The sequence below is a fragment of the Brachyhypopomus gauderio genome, chromosome 11 (assembly GCF_052324685.1).
Source record: "Brachyhypopomus gauderio isolate BG-103 chromosome 11, BGAUD_0.2, whole genome shotgun sequence".
Taxonomy (NCBI): domain Eukaryota; kingdom Metazoa; phylum Chordata; class Actinopteri; order Gymnotiformes; family Hypopomidae; genus Brachyhypopomus; species Brachyhypopomus gauderio.
Genome location: NC_135221.1, coordinates 17,903,876 through 17,921,634, shown reverse-complemented (window position 1 = coordinate 17,921,634; position 17,759 = coordinate 17,903,876). Strand labels below are relative to the sequence as shown.

Genomic DNA, 17,759 nt, shown 5'->3' with positions numbered 1-17,759 from the left:
AGACTCGAGCAGTAACACCAGATCTGATATCGGCAAATTTGCACAGGGCCCCTGTGAGAGTTTACTGGTCTGTGGCCGGTTGTTAGCGCATCATTCACCAATCTTGATTTTTTTGTCATTTACACAGATTTCATCCTAAACTTTGATTAAGAAAGTCATGGTCACACAATACCAAGATAAAATGGTGGCATACCTATTTAATATGCCTTTGAATGTGTATGCAAATGTTCTCAGTAGGGCTTGTGCCAAAGGAGTTTGTCAGAGCACTGCTGTTGCTACGGAGATGGCTTAGAGGAGTTGAGGAGTTGAAGAGATTACTACTAGCCAATCAAAACATCCCCCCCCCTTCAGATTTCTCAAGCAGACAAACAACACAAACATCTTTACACACCTTCACCCTCCTTGTAAGATTGTAAAATGCACTGGAATGCATTGCTATTGTGTTGGTATTTTGTATCATTTAGATAAAATATATTTAATGATGTTATCTTCTATCCACTCTGTGAATTGTAATAAAGTCAAAATTTAAACATGTTGAGAATCTCGTCTTTTTTGTCCTTTCAAAATGTAAAACGATGAGATAGAAGTGACTAATTACCAAGTCTTGACATACATTTACATCATTTCACGAGTGCTCTTGAACAGAGTGGCTTCCAGAAGTCATTTGTAGTTTCTATCTAAAACGTATCCTCATGCTAGCATACTAATCAAAACTTATTTTTAAAACGTTATGGATGTTTAAGCGTTACTAAGTCTTTTTCAAGCGTCACCATTACTGCACAAATGCCCATATGTAGACTTTGACCTTCTCAATGACAGTTGAGAATATTGTGTTTACTACACCCTTTCTTGCTAGGGGACGGTGTTAACGGCTCCACTGAGAACTGTGGGGGGTGGTGTTGATACAGGTGTGACCTGTGATGTTCTCCACCTCGCTGAAGTCTGCTTCTCCTTCACACATCTACCACAATGTTACATATAAACTGGGAAATGGAGCGCTGGGAGGATTGTGCTCTCTTTCCCCAATTATGTTCAATGTTTCTGCGATGCTCACAGATCCTCACACAGGTTATCTTGGCGTGGCACCACCTGCAGCGATGGATCTGTTACAAACACGTGACACGCGTTAGGTAGATGAGTTGGCAAAAACGAATATTATCCGTTTTCCAGATCTCAATGTTCCGGTTAACCCAGTGAATCCAGCTTTTATCCCTCAGTGTGTGGGGGTTGCAAGGAACTAAAGCGCAGGCTTAAGTGCTCGTGCTCGTTTGTCTGAGCACGCGCATTTATCCTAATCAAAAGAAGACAGGACACGTGGGCGTTTACAATTTAACAGCATTTCTATTGTTAAATATACCTATTTGATAATATATTTTAACCTACAATTAATCTTCATAGCCCAAAGGAGAGATTGGATGGAGCAAGATGTTAGATCAACAAGGTGATTTCTCCATCAAACGCAAACATGACCCCAAATGTCTAAACGTGTCTTATTAACGAGGAAGCATGCCATCATGAGATGATTATCGAATCCCAGAATTTGTCGTTAAAGACGATTAATGAGAAAGAATGCCATAAAGTACTGTATTGTAAAAAACATTAAATATTAGTACTCTTTTGGACTATTAATCCATTCATTAAAAATATATATTTTTATTAAATAGTGGGAAAGGTTAAGGAGAAATACAAAAGACTAAAATAAATCCCGCTTGTGATTTAAAGCGTGAAAATGAACGCAACTTAAGCACAACAGTAAAGGTGTGTTGCGAGTCTGTGTTAAGCAACATACATATAAATTTTATTGCTCAATTTCCCTCAAACATAGCTGAAGTTATTTAAACTCTATTGCACTAGATTTCAGAATAAGCAGGCAGTCTGAGTCCACCAAATTTGATTCCGCTTGCTGTTCAGTATCCAATAAGCGTTTATTTCCCTGTGCTGGGGAGCCAATCACTGCTGTCCACGAGGTTCAGGTCGGAGGTGGAGACGTCTTTACTTGATAGACATAAAATCCAGACAATCATCATTTGACAGTTTTTGAGGGCGGGTGCAACTGGAATATAGTAGCCAATCAGGACAGGGGAAAGGTGGGACTACACGTTCAGCATTCATTCTCCCTAGTCACACGTGATCCCCTGTAGTTCAGGCGGTTTGGTACATCACAAAGCAGGGGTGAGTACATTTAGGCGATCAAATCACGACCAAATACATCTGTTTTAACCGTAATGCAGTCTAATATTGATTGTTTTCCCACACATTATGTGTATATGTACAGAACGCATCTTTAGCTGCGGCGCGTGTCTTCCAGGGCGCGTGTGAAGGTCTGCGTGGGTCTCGAGGCCGGTTGCCTAGCTAACGAGCGCGAGACTGTCAGCTAGCGAGCTAGCTAATTAGCGGCTAAGCTAACAGTCACAGGCGTCGTGCTAGTGAAATTGGCCGCACATTCTCACACCTAAATGCGCATTCCTCAAAGAGGACGTGTGTGGCCCCCCCTCCTTGTGCTCGCTATCTGGTCATTATAGTTTAAAAGTGTGAAACGGTAAACCGGGGGTTGTAGTTTAGCCGGCTAGCTTAGCTATCGCTAAGGGAGAACTGCGTGTTCACTCTCGTCTCAGGCGACACTCTCACTTCAGCTGTTCCTCACAGTTATAACGCAACACTAACGTGTGTTATTAAAGCTGGTGTGGTAATATTGAAACACCGTTTGGTTGGTGGTTGTTTGGTTTCAGTTCTAGTCGTGTGGCCGGGGGAGCTGTGACTGGTAGGGTGGGGGAAGTGGAGTATAAACCAGCCAGACTGGTGTGGCACATATATCAGTTCAGATTAATTTTCTTCTCGCAGTTCCAGTATTTGGAGGGCACTATCATTTTTTTGCAGTGTTTTGTCAGTGAGCGTTTTTATTTAAATCTGTAAAGGGTTTATAGCTGTGAACGGGACTAAGTGTCACTAGGAGACTCTTGAGGGTGCTCGTGTTCTTGAAGGGATCCGCAGGAAGTGGCACAACCCTGGCTGCTTTCATTGCTTATATTTGGTTGCAGTGTAACTGAGTGAGTGGTAATAATTGTCAAACCACCCCGCCCGTGTCCTTTTAAAATCTGACCTCAATAGTACTCCTAACAAAAGAGTGTAAAAGTAGGAAAAAGATTGTCTCCTGAAGACGTTTTTAGCTTTCAATCTGCTGGACTTCCCAACTGTTGCTGTTTCAAACTAGGTCAGGTTGGTTCATGAGCCATGCTATCTTAATTATGTAGTGAGCCAAGCTACATGCGTATAGGCTGGGACAGAGGGGCTGTACCCCCCCTTAACTTGTAGGCCTGGATGAAACCCAGACTTGGCTGAGGCTTGAATACTTAACTTGGGGTGGGTGTGTGTGACTGAGAGGGTCTTGGGTCTTATCCACTGGCGCTTTGTCCTGCTTACTCCGACAGAGCGCGTTACCACATGATACAGCTCGACTCTGTAAAGTGAAAGTGAGTTCTAAGATAGCTACACTCCTCTGTGATGCTAAGCTGTCTCAGACTGGCAAATCTCAAACAGTTTGTTCAGGTGGATGGCACTCTTGTCAGGTTGGTGCCAGAAACTGTTGAGTCCTGAGTGTTTTCGTTTGCTGGTTTTGGGGTGTAAATGTGTAGCAGATTAGCTCTGATGAGATTACTGGACCTCTCCTGTTTTGTATCATACAGGGGCCTTAGAACATAAGTCTGAGGTAAAACTAGGCTTAGCAGTTATTAAAAATGTGGAGTCACAGTGGAATCAGTCACAATGTTTGGATTCTTGTAATGTTGTATTTATTTAAAAATATATACTTTATATATAAAAAGGCGTGTATATTTCCCAGTAGCCACATATGACCATACTTCTCCCTGCTCCCTGAGGCACAAATGTGCGGTACATTTTTAGACATGGGCCTGTGTGTTTTTATGGCCCTCCAGTGTCAGTGGGAGGGTTGTGCCCAGGCAGTAATGAAGTGTTCTTACTTTGCTGCAATCAGTTTTGTTGCATGCTTTTTTTTTTTAATTACCATGCTGCTGATATTGGAGGAATTCCCCTATAATCACTTCCTTTCAATTCAGGCAGTCTCTCTCTCTCTCTGTGTGTGTGTGTGTGTGTGTATATGTGCGCGTGCCCTCACATGACTGAACATTTTTTTCTAAAGGTCATGCCCAACTTCAGAGCAGGGATGCAGAGGTTGGCGTCGTGTGTGCATGCCGGACGACGCTCACAGATAGCTGTGGTGTGAGGAGTGTGGGGGCCAGCTGTTGTCCTGAGATGGGGGGCTCACGCCCGACCTTTAGCTCTCCTCAAGTCCTTAACACACCAGCTTTACATGTCAGTCATCCAGAGATTGATATCCTCCGTAATTCATTTAACCTCTGTGGCTCGGACTCGGGTGTGAAGCCATTAACGTGGTGCTCTGTCACCACTCTCCTGTCAAACCTCTGTACTGTATGAGGGTGACGGGTTCATTTCAGGGCCCGGTGGATGTCCCCTGTGGGAGGGTATATACCCCCCCCCTCCTGTGCTTTCTCACACTAAAACCAGTACTACTAGTGCCCCTGGCCCCATCAAGTTTCTCATTTAAATGGCTAGCTCTTAAAATCGCAGCAAGCCATTGAGACGGCTATACCTTTCTCAGTGGTTACTGTTCTACTCTCTTAATATAATACGCAATTTGCTTACAGATGGCTTTTACCTACTTCCAGAGATGGAAGTGAAATTAAGTTAGTGCCCTTCTTATCTCGGTGTGATCTGCTATGCTGGGTTTTCATATGGATGGCACTATCCTTTCTTCCTCCTACTCTGTAGGTTTGGCAGATTGAGTTTGCCTGGAGATGCTACCATGGTGATGTGCAGTTAGCATATGGCAGTGCCCCCCCCTGGCTAATCTGGAGCATCTTAAGCTCTTTAGAGGAATATTGTGTGTGGTTGTGGTTGTGTGCACGTGTGTGTGTAATGTGCTACTGTTAGGCTGGTAAGGGATGTGTGTAGCTTTGTGGAAGCCTTATATCAGACTTTGTGGAATTTCTGGCCTCTCAGATTTAGCAATAATCAGCAATAATATCGTCACTGGCCATGATGGACTGAGTTGTACTAGGACTTTGAACAGCGAAAGGTTTTGGCCCTAAATGGCCTTTTCTGTCTTAGACTGAAGTGAAATTAGGTTTATGCCTTTCTATAGGGCACAGATCAGTTCTCTGTGTTCCCTGTTATGGTGGATTACTGAGGAGAGCAGAGGAAATGGGTTTTTCTTGAGAGCAGCAGGATAGACAGGAAAGACTTTTTTTTGCTGTTTGCAGTGTCAAAGGTTTCTCTCAGGAAGGTATAGGACTTGAATATCAGTTTTAAATTGGTGTGGTATTTGCCATTTTCCCCTGCCTTTAACCCCTTTGACGTATTATATAAAATTTAACACAAAAAAAATCTAAAACTTGCTCTTAAACATATCTGCAGCCTAATGCACTGTGTCTCTCTGTAAATTTTCTGAGGTAGGAGAAAATGTACTTTTCAGAATTGCTGTTGATCAAGATCCCTCAGAAATGTCTCATCAGGTGTTTGAAAGATTCATTGTTCAGTGTTGGGTGGCGTCTAGATGGTCGAGTAGAAGGTATTTGCATGTAGTTAGTATGCGTGTGCGTATGAGGGGCGGGAGCTGTGGTGCAGCGCTGTAATCCCATTGGGTTAAATCCCCTTAAGGGGAAAAAGGGCTGGGGCTGCGAAACTCCCTGCCGCCGTCCCGTCACCATGGCGATGGAAGTCAAGGCAGCACCAGGATGGTAATGTCCGCCGTGAGCTTGGCAGCCGCACGACAATATTGGGTTTAGATAAGCGGCCATAAACATGGCTGCGCTGGGCGCTTCGAGTTGGTTTTGTGGCAGTCCTTTAGATTAGGCGTGGTCATGGAACCCCTCGTCACCGCTATAATTTCCCAGTTAGCGTAATATAGAATTAAGCACCTGTCTTCTGAAATTGATGTTTAGGTTCTCGGCCTGTGTCTCTAGACTATGGAGCTGAAGGTGCGGTTATGCCTGCTGCTGCTTGTGTTGGGACTTTGCGTGGCACCGTTCGCTGCCACTCACGACGAGGAGGACGTGGACGTGGACATGGATGCTGACGTCGAAGACGACGCTGTCGACCTTGGCGATGACGAGCTGCTGGACGGAGAGCCCGAGGAGGAGGAGGAGCAATCAACCCCGGCCCCGCCCGCCGTGCCCACTGTAAGATGGTCGCCTCCTCTTCCTTTCAAGTTTCCAGCCCCACAGATCGTTGGTCACTGACGGGAACCCCCTGCTGCTTTTCTAAGCACGCTTTCCGCTCGGGACCTTCCTGGTCCGCTCGGGACCTTCCTGGTCCGCTCGGGACCTTCCTGGTCCTGTTCTTAAAGACCCCCAGCCAGCCCACATTCATATTGCATTCCAGCCCCCCTGCCCGTTCTGAGCCTGGTAATTATGGGTTGGAGAATGCGACTGTTCTGATTAGGGTGTGCTGGCAGCCGGACCAGTACCATGGGCTGGGAGGTCATCCCCATGCGCTTGGTTAGGAACCCCTGGTCTCCATGAAACACAGAGCCCAGGTCATTGCGGACAACCCTTAAGGTCATGGTTTGATCTGATAAAGGCAGCATGCTTTAAGGATGTGGCATTTCATATCATCTGAACAAGGCCGGCTCCAGGAGCTGAGCTGAACTCACTGATGTGAGTGTCCATCTCGTGTAGATTTGTGGTTTAGGAGCTGGCCCGACGTCACCAATAAAACCACTTATCTACCTCTACACCAACAGCCAGCAAAGTGGAGGGAGGATTCTTGCTATCTTCTGGTTAGGTTCATGTGAACCTTGCCTGCAGAATTGTCTAGTTGACCTACGTTCCAACATGGTGCTGCAGTATTATACAATTAAAATGTGCAGCGCTGGCCCCAACAACAGGTTGACCCACTCCGAGCTCTAACAGACCACTGCGCGCTGAAAAGAAGTTTCACATTCACCCAGTGCTGACACCCATATCATTTCCCATAATGCCCGTGTTCCAGGTGACGTACAAGGCCCCGGAGCCGAAAGGGGAGCACTTTTTTGCAGAGTCCTTCGACAGAGGAACTCTGGACGGGTAAGGAGCGCACACCCGCAGTGCCGTCACCGTAGTAACTACAGCTGTTCAGTTATGTATACGTGTTTTGATACATGTGTGTGTTTTCCAGATGGGTTTTGTCCCAGGCAAAGAAAGACGGCATTGATGAGGAAATAGCCAAGTATGACGGTATGCATCTGTCAGAAGTGGAATATGAGCGGGAGGAATCGGTGGGCGGTTTACTCCTGTGATTAAGTCACAGTCTAACAATGCTCACGTGTGCTACTTGGGTTTTAAGTGGGATTTTTGTGTGCGTGAGTAAATGTCAGGTTGAGACTGTTGTGGTTGGCCTAAATGTGTGCGTGTGTGTGTTTTGTGTGTGTAGGGAAATGGGAGGTTGAGGAGATGAAGGATACTAAACTACCTGGTGATAAAGGTCTTGTGCTCAAGTCTCGTGCCAAACATCATGCCATCTCTGCACCTCTACTGCGACCTTTCACCTTCGACACCAAACCTCTCATTGTCCAGTGAGTGTGTTTGTGTGTGTGTGTGTGTGCGCTAAGATTGGGGAAACAACTCTGCTGTTTAGACTGTTACAGAGGATCCTTTGTAACCTTTTAGTGGCTAATTACAGGTTAGTGTGGTAAGGCTGTGTCTTCAGTAGTTCTGTGTTGCTTGTCAGGTACGAGGTGAACTTCCAGACTGGAATTGACTGTGGCGGTGCCTACGTGAAACTGCTCTCCCAAAGCCACGACCTCAATTTGGTAAGTGCACTTTCTGTGTTTGGGCCAGAGACTGTGACCCCAGTGTTATCTGACTGGTGCGACCCCAATTACGGCACATTTGGAGCGAAATCCCTGGAGCCCAAGAATTACTCCTTTTCAGAACCACCCAACCACACACTCAGAACCACCCACAACCAGTCACGCACAGTACGTGATCCAGCCAGAACTTGGGAGGGAATCCCAACATTGGTGCCTGCCACCGCTGGTTCTGGGTAGTTGAGTTGGGCGGTTTGAGGTGGGCTGTTCTCCTGTGTAGTTGAGTTGGGCGGTTGGAGGTGGGCTCTTCTGCTGGGTAGTTGAGTTGGGCGGTTGGAGGTGGGCTCTTCTGCTGGGTAGTTGAGTTGGGCGGTTGGAGGTGGGCTCTTCTGCTGGGTAGTTGAGTTGGGCGGTTGGAGGTGGGCTCTTCTGCTGGGTAGTTGAGTTGGGCGGTTGGAGGTGGGCTCTTCTGCAGAAGACGGCAGAGTCTCCTTTTGCCTTCTTTTTGCCCACTTTTCATTAATTGTGGGCCTATCAATATGGAGCAGGTCCGTGTAGCTGTCTGTGTCCCATCAATGCATCTTGTGTTCGTTATTCATGAGATTCTCCCTCAGCTGGATCTGCTCCGTGTGCCTTGTGGGGACGAGCAGACATTAAAGCGTTTCTCAGTGAATAAGCAGACTTCTACACAGCGCTCAACACTGCCCCCCTAGCATGACTCGATGCACTGCCTTTTGCCCCCCCCCCACCTTTTCAGGAACAGTTTGTGGACAAGACGCCCTACACCATCATGTTTGGGCCGGACAAGTGCGGCGAGGACTACAAGCTGCACTTCATCTTCCGTCACAGGAACCCGAAAACGGGGGAGTACGAGGAGAAGCACGCCAAGAAGCCCGAGACGGACCTCCGAACCTACTACACAGACAAGAAGACCCACCTCTACACCCTGGGTCAGTCTGGCGCTCACGAGGGCTTTCATTTCTTCTCTCCCACACTTTTGTCTTTGGAGGGAGAACGTCAGTGTGGTCTCCAGATTTCAGACAGGTTTTCCACTCTGGTTTGGTCTACATCACATTAACCTTTCATTTATAAGAACGCTTGAAAGGCTTTGAGTAAACGACCGACATACTAGGTGAATAAACACCTTCAACCTCTGTGCAAGTTAATGATCAGCATTGTCAAAATATTAACACCAAGGTGTCAAAAATGAATGAATGAATACTCTGAATAGTTTCTGTACAAGGATTAATTGCTGGCGTAAGTGCGAACATCTCTGGCAGTGTACTAGGAGGATCTATATATAAAGGAACACTGCATCCTGAGCAGCACCAATGCAGTCTGAACAAACAAGACTGTGTCTGAATGTCCTGCAGTGCTCAACCCTGACAACAGCTTCGAGATGCTGATTGACCGCACGGTGGTGAACAGCGGGAGCCTGCTGTCCGACGTGACCCCCTCGGTCAACCCCCCCGCCGAGATCGAGGACCCCGACGACCACAAGCCCGAGGACTGGGACGAGAGGCCCAAGATCCAGGACCCAGACGCAGTCAAGCCTGAGGACTGGTGTGTGTGTGTGTGAGGGGGAGGGGGGGTGTGTGGTGTGGGGGGGAGTGTGTGTGTGTGTGTGTGTGTTGTGGGGGGGGAGTATGTATGTGTGTGTGTGTGTGTGTGTGGGACCGCACTCTGACTCTTGTCCTCTTCATCAGGGATGATGATGCTCCTGCTAAGATTCCTGATGAAGATGCTGTAAAACCTGAAGGTTGGCTGGACGATGAGCCCGAATACATTGGCGACCCCGACGCAGTCAAACCAGAGGACTGGTAACTCCCCCCTCTTAACCCTTTAACCCCCCCTCGCCGCCTGAGGCCTTTATCTTATGTAGAATATGTATTATATGTATAATTTTATATATAGAATAAATTATATAGTTATATTATTAATCCAGTGCCTTCATATCCAAGCCTGTTTACGTATGCTATTATGTAGTTTTTATTGACCGGAGAGTCTCGTAAACTGGTATGAGACAGTGGCAGGTAGAAGTGTTTGTGGTCTTTGAGAGATCTGATGTTGGATCAGATCCCTGATGTCTTCAGTCACATTCATGATGGTGTAGAATCCCAGAACTGATCCAGCGTCAGTGCTCTGATTGAGCCAACCGCTCTGTGCATGCGTGCTGTTCCAGAAACGAGTCGAGTGAATTTAATTAAAATGATCCCACTGAGAGCAGATTCAAATGAGTGCAAAAACGATGGTTAGGACGTCGATGTGTGCGTGTGTCTTTCACGTTCAGAATCTTCTGGATGAATTGTCTATGAAATGCATTCATAATTCATGTTTTGTCAATTAATTCATATTGTGCAGTCGGGCTCTCATCCAGTCTTCTCAGTAGACAGTATTTGTGCTCTGTGGGGATGGAACCCATGACCTTGGTGGTGTTGGCTCCATGCTCCACCTGTTGATGTGGCTCTCACCCACCCTCCTTCCAGGGACGAGGACATGGATGGTGAATGGGAGGCGCCCCAGGTCCCTAACCCCGCCTGTGAGTCTGCCCCCGGCTGTGGTAAATGGGAGAGGCCTGTGATTGATAACCCCAGCTACAAGGGCAAGTGGAAGCCTCCCATGATCGACAATCCTAACTACCAGGTATCAAGCCCAAACCTTTGCTGTTTGTCTGGTAACTTTCAGCCTCTTAATTAAAAATAATTGCATTAATTGGATTGTTTTAAACCTAAAATCCAGTTTGGGCGTTTGAATGAAAAGCTTCTCCTTCTCTCCTCTCTCCTCTCTCCTCCTCTCCCGTCATCCACAGGGAGTGTGGAAGCCCAGGAGAATCCCCAACCCCGACTTCTTCGAGGACCTGCACCCCTTCCGCATGACGGCGTTCAACGCCGTGGGCCTGGAGCTCTGGTCCATGTCGTCGGACATCTTCTTCGACAACTTCTTCATCACGTCCGACCGCAACGTAGCCGACCGTTGGGCCGAGGACGGCTGGGGCCTGAAGAAAGCTGCCGAGGGAGCTGCTGAGGTGCTCACCTTCCTCTTCCTCCTCCTCTCCCCCTTACCCTTGTGACATGAGAGCTTGGTTGTTTTTCCCACTGAATCCCTTCAGTCTTTCTAGTGTTCTGAAACACTTGTTGTTATTGTGAGTTTATATTGGGGTGGCTTATCTCTGCAGCAGTGGGTTGTAACTTCAGTCTTCTACTTCAAAGCCTCAGTATGGAAAAAGGTGTGTGTGTGTGTGTGGGAGGCAGGGTTAGCGTGTGTGTGAGGTGTATGTGCGTCCATGTGTGTGCATGAGTGGGTAGCAGGGTTAGGGGTGGGTCTGTCCATGTGCACGCGTGTGTCGCAAGTTGGCGGCAGGGGTGTGTGTGTGTGTGTGTGTGTGTGTGTGTGTGTGTGTGCTGACGAGTGCCTGTTTCCACTTAGCCCCGAGGCTTTTCCCACACGCGACCCAGTGCGGCTCTGCTCAACCCTGGCTGCAGCGTTCCTGTGCAGGGCGTCGGCCCGCGTCCCCACACCCTTACGAAGAAAACGCAGCCCTTTGATCCTTCTCTCTCATACTCCCATCCCATAATACCGCTCACCCCATCACACTGCCACTGTCGGCGACAATGCTGACACACTACTTCGCACTACTGTAATCAGACCCCTCCCTCTTCCCTCTATGCCCCGCCCCCACAGGAAGAACATGTCCCAAACAGTCATTTTCCTCTGGCAGATGAACTAACAAGGCTTGACGGTCAGAGCCATTTCACCATGAAATGATTCAGCAAAAACCATGCTGGCATTTTTTTATATCTGAAGCTGTAGATGAAAACAAAGACTGGAATCTAAACCACCACACACACACACACACACACACACCCCCCCGTGCTTGTGGCACCCCACACTATACTCCCACACGCCCACACTCCCAGCAGCCGCTACTCTGCTTCTCTGTGGTTTGTCGGCAGCGCTGACAGTGGAGGCTCCGCCTCTTGCTACCATGGGAACGCAGCGTGTGTGCGCAAGGCCTCCCTCGACCTGCTGCTGGAACAAACGACGAGGGCTTCGCCGGGCAGCTCCTCTTGAGCGCTATTCCTGAGTGGAACCCGTCCTAAAAGGCCCGCGAGTCTAGACTGTGGCTCTGACCACTCGTGACGTGTACGGGGAGATGCTTCATTTCCTTCGTTTCTTTCTCTTGTTTGTTTTTTGGAACAAAAATTTGGACTTCAATTCTCACCATGCGGATTCAAATGACATCAACGCTTATGTCAAAATGTACCAAAATTCCACTTGGCCTTCATGTCGGTACGATGACTGATCATCTGCGTTACACACGGTGTGGATGTCTCAAGCTGTTGAACTGGAGTGCGTAGCCAGGGGCCCTGGGGCTTTGCCTTTAATAGTGCTGGCTTTTAGAACGAAGCACTTGTGTTTGGTCCGAGCCGAATGCTACACTACCATTGTGAAGGGGTGAAAGTGGGGAAGAGTTGTTAGCAGTGGAGATGTTGGTGGCGTTCTTTTGTTCTGAATTAAGAGTGATGTCCTCGGAGAAGGCTGGTGTGTGCGCGCGAGACGTGTAAACACAGCAGTAGATCACCAGAGCCGCTCCACAGTTCCGTTTATAACAGGAAGCGCTCAAAGAAAGTCCTCCTCCCTCACAATGGCTCCTTTGTGTGCCTCCGTGTGAATGCGAGCTGTCCGGAGGTGGAGGGCAAACACAGGGTGGGTGGGGGAGGTGGAGTAGTTTATATGGGTTGGTAGTGTCCTCATTCACTGCTGGTGATAGGGTGGGGGTTGTGGAGTGGGTGGGGTCGAGGGGGGGTTTTGCGATAAGTTCTGCTGCTCGGACGCCTTCGTCCCCCAAAGGTGAATTCCGAGCATGCCAGACGTGACTAGTGAGAGAGTTGGTCGAGAGGGGCACACCGTTCCTGCCTCGGCGTGTAGCACACAGGGCAGCTTGTGGGCTCTATGGAGAAAGCCATGTTAGCCATGTCCCCATGACCACGCCCCCTGCTGGCCAGGCCAAGGTCTTTCTTTGCCAGCTGATATTATGCCAGGCCGTGGTGTTAAAATCCAGACACCCAGCGTTTGATCCTTTCAGGCCCCCTCCCTCTTCCTCTTCACCCCCATTTTGAAGTGAACGTGGTGTTGTGATGAACCCCGCCCTGTTCAGAGGAGGAAAAGAATGGAGCAGTTTTCCAGATTATTCCTGAAATGTGGAGAAGTGTTGACCGAGGCCCGGCGTATTTCACTATTAGCAACGACATGATTCTGTTGGATGTGAGACCACGCAAAAGCCTTATTTCTCTGAACGTTTGCTTCTCTCCATCTCTCTCCACAGCCGGGTCTGGTGACCCAGATGATCTCGGCGGCCGAGGACCGGCCGTGGCTGTGGGTGGTCTACGTCCTGACCGTCGCTGTTCCCCTGGTCCTCATCATCGTCTTCTGTTGCACTGGAAAGGTGCGTGCGCTGCGTTCCCGCCGGACATGTTCTCTACGGCACCGTGTGCCGCGCAGAGCCGGTAAGGTGGTGCTGACCGTGACCGAGCGCGTCTCCAGTGACTGAGCACGTCTCCGTGTTGCCGTTTTGCAGAAGAAGGAGAGCCCGTCTGCCGCACAGTACAAGAAGACGGACGAGCCGCAGCCGGACGTGAAGGACGACGCCGAAGACGAGAAGGCCGAGGAAGAGGAGGCCAACGACGAGGAGTCGGGTAAGGACTACGGGTGACTTCACGCTGCGTAGGGCGGGGCGGTCGAGTTCGCTAATGCATCTGTGGGGCATTCTGGAGGGGCCAAGTTATGGGCTGAGCCTCCAGTTTACGAAAGCACAACAGCAGATTAATTACTGCGTCAGCAAACAAATCTTCATATTTAAAATGGCACAGTAATGATTCACACTGATGAAGCCACCCACTCAAATGGATTTCGAGTTTGATTTGTTGAGAGGGGTTTTTATAATTAGTCCTCTCAGTCTGCCTCAGATAGAACATCCAAAAACATTTTAGCATTGTTTTTCTGTATAAGAACAGACCTGCAAAATTTAGTCTTCACCCCAACCCACAAAAAAAAGATGCCCTTTGTAATGGGTAATCGGTTTAGTCCTCTGCTTTAGTCTTGATTCGGTTCCTGTTATGTGCATTCTGTCTCTGGACTCGTCAGCAGGGGGGGTGGGTTTGAGTTTCTGCCCCTCTTCCCTCCCCCATTCGGTTCAAGGATAGCAGAGGTGATCGTGTTCCCTTGTCTGCTGGTTTCCCAGCCATGACAGTGAAAACATTGTTGATTCCAGAAGCGATTCGTCTTTTTTTTTTTTTTTTTTTCGAGGCACTAAACGAGCGCGTTTTTCATCCTCAGCCGAGAAAAAGGACGATGGCGAAGACAGCCCTGCCGAGGTGGCCGCGGAAGAGGAAGAGGAAGCGGACAAGCCGGAAGAAGGCGGAGACAAATCGGATGAGGTGGGAAGGACCATCATGCATCAGTACCAGGTTCCTCCCCACATAGCAGAGGAACGTTTTAGCTGACCGTTCTGTCCATTTCCTTCTTCCTGACGGGAAAACGACACTCCTGTATTTAAGTTTTGAATGTTTAAAATAAAGTTTCCATGCTGACTCATTTTAAATGCCTTGCAACCAGTAACGCCAGCGGTAGTGGTCAGTATGAGCAAAGCCAAGCTGTGGCTGTGGACCGGAAGTGTGGAAGGAGAGACTTGGTATGTTCTCTAACCCCCCCCCCCCCCCCCCCCCTTTTTTTTTTCTCTCTCCCCCTCCTGTGCAGAAACAAGATGATGAAGTTCTGAGAAGGTCCCCTAGAAGCAAAGTGAGAGCTAGAAAGGACTGATGAGACACCTTTTTTTTTTTTTGCTTCCTGGAGCTGTCCAGCTGCAGTCCCTCTCCTGTGTGTCCCGTGTCCCACCCTCTCCCCCTCCTTCGTTGGACCTCCGCCCATTGATCCCTCCTTCCCCTGGTCTTCTGCCTCCTCATCCTCACCACGTGATGCCAGACCAAGAGAAACGCAAAACGGCCTATGGCAAGCTCGAACGAAAAAAGAAGAAAACAAGAGGTCCAAATCAGCACTTCGAACCGGGCTGAGGAGGACGACGATGAAGATCGCAACGTCAAATAGAGTAGAAACAGTTTTGCTTAACAAGGAAGGAAAGAAACGTTACCATTCCTCAACTGTGCTGATGCTAATGTAAAAAGTTAATCAAGTCCCTTCCTCCTCCTTCCGTCTCCTCAACACAAATGAATGCCTGACGGTTCCCTGCTGGCATCTCACAACTGTGGACAGTAATCGTAAACCATCCGCTGTGGCAACACTACAAGCCTCCACTTCATGCTCGGATTCTGAAGCAGACAGATCGGCACGTCCGTATACGAGAGTAGGGAAGCCGTGAGTTCCACAGGCCGTCCTCTGCACCTCCGCAAGAAAGATGCACGTGTAGTCATGTCTATACTCCTGAACTGTGCACAGCTAGGTTCCATTGACCTAGACTGGGCAAGACGTTCCTCAAAGAGATTTGGGTCACCATCACGTCCATTCCGCATTCTTCCGGTCTGTTTTCGTTTCAGTTCATTACACAGTAAGAACGGACTGGAAAGGACCCCTTAAGACCCCAGTTGCACCAAGACCTGTGCTTTAACTGGACTGTCTCGACTGGACAGGCTTAGTTAGGTGTCCGTGCAAATGCTGGTTAGTCTGTAGGATCTAGCATGCTGCCTTGTTAGATGGTAGCATGGTGCGGTTGAGTGGTGATTGTGAATTTACTGTGACTGTGATTATTATTTTTTCTCTTCCTTTTGTTGTTCTTACTAATGTATGTGTTTTTATTTAGACTTTTTCTCACACTTAATCAATGCTCTGCACACCCTGATTTCTTTCTGATCTTGAGCTTGGAGCAGGGGCGGCCATGTTAGGATGCCGTGAGATGTTTAGTTGGGGAATGAGAGAACCACGGAGAGTATTTCTCTGCTGTTGCCCAGGATAAGACACCCAGGCAGTACAGCTTACACCCCTGGCTGCAGTGACTCATAAGTTTATTTCTGCTCAGCCTCTGCTGTCTTTCCATTGGTGCACTGAGTCAGTCGTCTAATGCTCCATTGGTGAATGACTCAGCTCCTCTCTTGCTTCCTGTGACCTCACATCCTGTCTGAGCAGCAGTGGCAGCTTTTTCATACGATAACTCTTCCACTCTGTACATGCTTTACTGTACCTTTGTGGCAGCCTTGCATAATGCGCCAAGATTTTCGACGTTCTTTTTACTGCCGTCATCCAAACACAAGCCATGTCGTTCAGCCAAACGTTTCAGCAAAGCTCTTTGATATTTTGATCAGGAGACACTAATGGGCCACAACCCCGCAACCAGGCAGGGTAGCCTGCTGCATAGCTCCAGGGTGGATGTTCCTCGATTTCACTTTTCGTGGCCGTCTGACCCCCACCGTGCATCGTCCGACGCAGCGAGGGTGGTGCTGTAACGTGAGCTCTGCCCTAAGCTTAAAGAGTTCCCATTTTCCAGGTCGAATCGAACATGCTAATTCCCACATGCATGCCAACATGTACGTCACTGCTAACATCTCATTCTCTTTAACTAGCATCTGCAAGCGCAAGTCCTCCTGCTGTTCCTGAGCTTTGCTCCACTAGTCAAGTTATTTTTTTTCCCCCTTTCACCATTTTGCATACATTGGATTGATGGTGAATAGCCTGGATCAAGTTGTACATGACAACAGTGATGGGATTCCATTCTGGGTAGAGTAGTCCTTTCGAGAATATTAATTTGATCATCGAGTCCAAGTTTGTGTATTTAAGAGTGGGGATGGGAGGGACAAATCCATCATGTTGCGCACGTGCACACACACAACTAAAATAAACTGATTTGACAAAGGTGTCTCTTTATTTTGGCTGACGTGTGCTCTTTTGTTCAGAGATTTCTTGAATACCATCTTTAAAACTGTTAAGCAGGCGGGTATTCATTAAAAAATGTATTGAAAGCTGAATCTCTGATGGCCTGTTTTGGATTAACTGTTCTTTTTGAGTGCATGTGTGTTTTGCCATTTTTATCTATTTGTTTTGTCTCACTGCTTGGAAGTGGGGGACTTTTTCTTCATGGTGGCAGATTTATTGCCCCACCCCCCATGAAGGTTTAGCCAAACTAGTCCTTAGGGTTGTGAGCGGAATAATTAAGATGCAGGGAGAGGCTGTTGGAGTGTAGTCATTTAGGAAGGAGTTTTTTGAAGACTCATTTGTGTTCCTGTGCATTTTCAATATACATCTTATTTCAATAATGGCAACTGTAACATTTTTCAATTTTTTATTATTATTTTTTAGATAACAACCACAGAGTGTAGAAAGCTGACTGGATCAAGCCTATTGTGTAAGACCAGAAGAAAATCAGCTGTAACTTTTTTGGTTTTGTTTGCCTTTGTCAAAATGGCTGTATTTGAAGTAGAAATTAACTAGCAAAAGTTTGAATTCTGTCGTCACTAGGAAACACTTGTTTGGACGAAGGTGACGGATGCCCCCACCCAGCGTGTAGTCTACTTAAAACATCTCTGAATGCATATGCTAATTGTTCTGATGAATGGAAATAAATGAACTTATGAGAACATTTTGTGTCATCTACAAAAATGGGGCGTTTGTTAAACATGCTCATGCATGGCAAGCTACATTTATTTGCACATATATCTTTATTTTTAGTTATATGTTTATTCCAGATATTTAAGCTTCTTGCCATTTTAGGTGAACATTTTAAAGATCCAACTTTATGGACAAGTTATAGGGACCTTTCATCATCTAAAGGTTTCATTCAGATTTGTAGCAGCTGGTATCTTCCAATAACTTTTTAATAACTGCACATAGTAACCGAACACATGGATATCACTGATGATTTAAAAACATCGTAGTTGATGTTTAAGTGCAAGTGATTCTTAAGAAGCAGTTATTTGGTTGAACTACAAGAATG

The 17,759-nt window shown here is 47.5% G+C and overlaps 2 protein-coding genes across 3 annotated transcripts in view; both read left to right on the top strand.

Annotated features, from left to right (window-relative positions):
- mgat4b (alpha-1,3-mannosyl-glycoprotein 4-beta-N-acetylglucosaminyltransferase B) overlaps positions 1 to 535 on the top strand; it is a 75,311-nt gene extending 74,776 nt beyond the window's left edge. The window contains 1 exon segment of the mRNA XM_077022505.1: positions 1 to 535. This exon segment is cut by the window's left edge and continues 1,303 nt beyond it. The gene's annotated coding sequence lies outside the window, so the exon portion shown is untranslated.
- A 1,486-nt stretch (positions 536 to 2,021) lies between these two features.
- On the top strand, positions 2,022 to 17,405 carry canx (calnexin). 2 transcript variants are annotated; one of them, XM_077022502.1, is made up of 15 exons: positions 2,022 to 2,172; positions 6,000 to 6,215; positions 7,027 to 7,100; positions 7,192 to 7,250; positions 7,447 to 7,588; positions 7,744 to 7,825; positions 8,580 to 8,772; positions 9,196 to 9,385; positions 9,529 to 9,642; positions 10,309 to 10,465; positions 10,632 to 10,847; positions 13,149 to 13,268; positions 13,401 to 13,518; positions 14,159 to 14,259; positions 14,579 to 17,405. In XM_077022502.1, exons 2-15 carry the CDS (start codon positions 6,003 to 6,005, stop codon positions 14,639 to 14,641), a joined length of 1,842 nt encoding a protein of 613 aa, XP_076878617.1. In that variant the 5' UTR covers positions 2,022 to 2,172; positions 6,000 to 6,002; the 3' UTR covers positions 14,642 to 17,405. The 2 variants fall into 2 exon arrangements, with proteins under 2 accessions (XP_076878617.1, XP_076878618.1); XM_077022503.1 differs by having other exon boundaries at positions 2,092 to 2,172; positions 5,979 to 6,215.
- The last annotated feature ends 354 nt before the right edge of the window (positions 17,406 to 17,759 follow it).